This window comes from Plasmodium inui, assembly GCF_000524495.1.
Source record: "Plasmodium inui San Antonio 1 unplaced genomic scaffold supercont1.75, whole genome shotgun sequence".
NCBI lineage: Eukaryota > Apicomplexa > Aconoidasida > Haemosporida > Plasmodiidae > Plasmodium > Plasmodium inui.
The window spans coordinates 8,052-10,463 of NW_008481909.1; the positions used below are offsets into that span (position 1 = coordinate 8,052).

Genomic DNA, 2,412 nt, shown 5'->3' on the forward strand with positions numbered 1-2,412 from the left:
ATATGTTGCTACTAGTAAGCTATATGGAGTAAAGATTTCTGCAATAAATAATAGGCACCCTCTCACAATTTCTAATTCTGCCATTACATGGAGTCCAATATACGGCTTCTTCCGGATGTTTAGATGTAGGAAGTAGTCTATACATCTGAACTATAAGTATTATACATATGCCTAATGTGTACGCCACTTGTTGTTCCAAAGCTTTTTAAAAAATTCCTCGCAGGAGGTAACCCCCCCGGACAGCAAGATAATGGTCCAGATACAAGAAAGAAACTTATCCGAATTAAATGAAAATGGATGTTCCAGAGAAGGAGACTCAGATAAGAATGTAAGTTCCTCTGATTCAGAAGCCGATGATGACGTATTATCTGTGTTTGATGAGATGGATTTAGGTGAAAATGAAGAAAAGGACTCTTTGGATTAAGATCGAATTATTGAAGAGGACTATGAAGAGGAAGATGACTTCTGTAATATTTTCTCGCCTACCTCCTGGGCAAGTGAAATGATATCTACTAGCGACGTGACAGAGGAGGAACTAGACGAACTGATCAGTAATATGCAAGAAGTCCCTTCGAAGAATGAAATTATTAAAATGTGGAAGCGCGCATATGCTTTAGAGGTACAAACCATGTCCAAAATGCTCATTTCTCTATTTGAATATTACGAAGAGTTAAAACAAAAACATCGGGTAAGGGAAAAACTTGCTTTCACTCATTGGGATAGTGTCATGTGCAGTTGTTTTGACGTACTAGCAAAGAGGGAGGAAGAATACAGTAAACTTTTCAACGGCTTCATCATGAAAGATGAGTTGACAAAACAGGAATTAGTGAATTTCTTGAACAATTGCAAGAAGGAGGCTGCTGAATTTAGGGAATCTTTAGAGACCTTTGCGAAAAAAGAATTCGATGGAAGAATTATTCCAAGAAGGGGCGACTAAGAATGGGATTTGTCAAATGGAAGAAGTTACCCAAGAGAGTGATAGAATGAGTTATTCTCCACATATATATGTGCCAGTGCCAACAACTATCGCGCAGGTTAATAATGTACGAAAGGGAAAGGGAAAAACGTATGCTTCGCTTCGATGCTATAGTCGAACAAATTGACTTGGAAGAACCGAGATCTCATAATCTTACGGCCCAGCGATCCCAAATGAGGAGCAAAAAAAAGAAGAATAGCGTTTCGGAGTTTTCCATAATATAGCATTTGTGACGTCCCTATCGCGCCCATAAATATCCAGCCGTAAGGGAATAATATCTATGTGAAATATGGAAGCTACTTAGATTGGTAGTTTATCTGTAAATGAGGTACATCTTTTTGAATTTCTCTCTGTAAGGAATGACAAGTTTCTCTATATCTGTGGCTTCTCTTCTGAGTTAACTCAATTTTTTTAGTTTGTTTCTTTGAAACTTTTGTTTAATAGTAAACATTTCACAATTAGAAATTAACTTCCCTTTAAATTGGTGTTCACATGCTTCTTAGTAAGGAAGAATAATGTATATGTAACTGTAGTTTTCTACAGACTTTTGCGCGTAAGCTACCTACAGGCATATAAGATCACATAATATATGTATTTCTCTATAATATCACAATTTCGGCTGATAAATGAAGCAGGATATACCTCTAAGAAGGAAATTCGCTAAGGACAGTACACCGTTTTAAACGGAATTATGATTGTTATTTGTGAATTCCTCTCCAACGCAAGGAGGAAGTCTGAATGAGGAGTCACAACGTAGACGTTAATTTTAGGGGCGTCAATTGGTGAATAAACATGGAATAAAGGACATATCTAAAAAAGATGTGCATGTTGAAAGATGATTTACCTGGCACCTAAGCCATTGCTACATAATGTTTATCGTGATCAAGTTGTAGAAGTATGGTTATTAATGTTGGAACTTCAGAAGGATAATTTGAACACTTAAGAAATGATAAAATATAGGCAAAGAGAAAAGAAAAGTTTAAAATATGATGATGTTATTCCCTAAGAATAGGACACATTGTTTAATACAATGTCAGGGGATTATAAGGGATACATGTAAATATTAAGATAATAAATTGAGGAACCCCCTGCTAGCATAGGATACCACGACACAGTTACCATATTCATGTAATACATAACTTGTGGAATGATTTAACACAAGGAATACTAAGAATGATACAAAATATTCTGCCTATGTATGCGCCTTCTTTAATTTAAATAGGGCGTTATTACTGGAATGTTCTTTTTATTAAAAAGCAGAGAATTAATTCTAAATTTTGTTCATATATTTAAAGACTCTCTTATATATTTTTTACGAAAATCGAATAAATTATGGCCACATTCTTATGTCAGGGGGTGTCGAGTGTTCTGAAAGTAGAAGCAGTTTTTGAAGTCGACTGTGAAATTATAATATTAAAGGAGCAGTCACATATATA

General features: G+C 35.3%; 1 protein-coding gene across 1 annotated transcript; it reads left to right on the forward strand.

Annotated features, from left to right (window-relative positions):
* Positions 1-250: 250 nt before the first annotated feature.
* C922_05455 (hypothetical protein) lies at positions 251-937 on the forward strand (the record flags this gene model as incomplete). The annotated part of the gene is made up of 2 exons (XM_008821026.1): positions 251-392; positions 441-937. The coding sequence occupies 2 exons, from the start codon at positions 251-253 to the stop codon at positions 935-937; spliced, it is 639 nt and encodes a 212-aa protein (XP_008819248.1).
* Between the last annotated feature and the right edge of the window lie 1,475 nt (positions 938-2,412).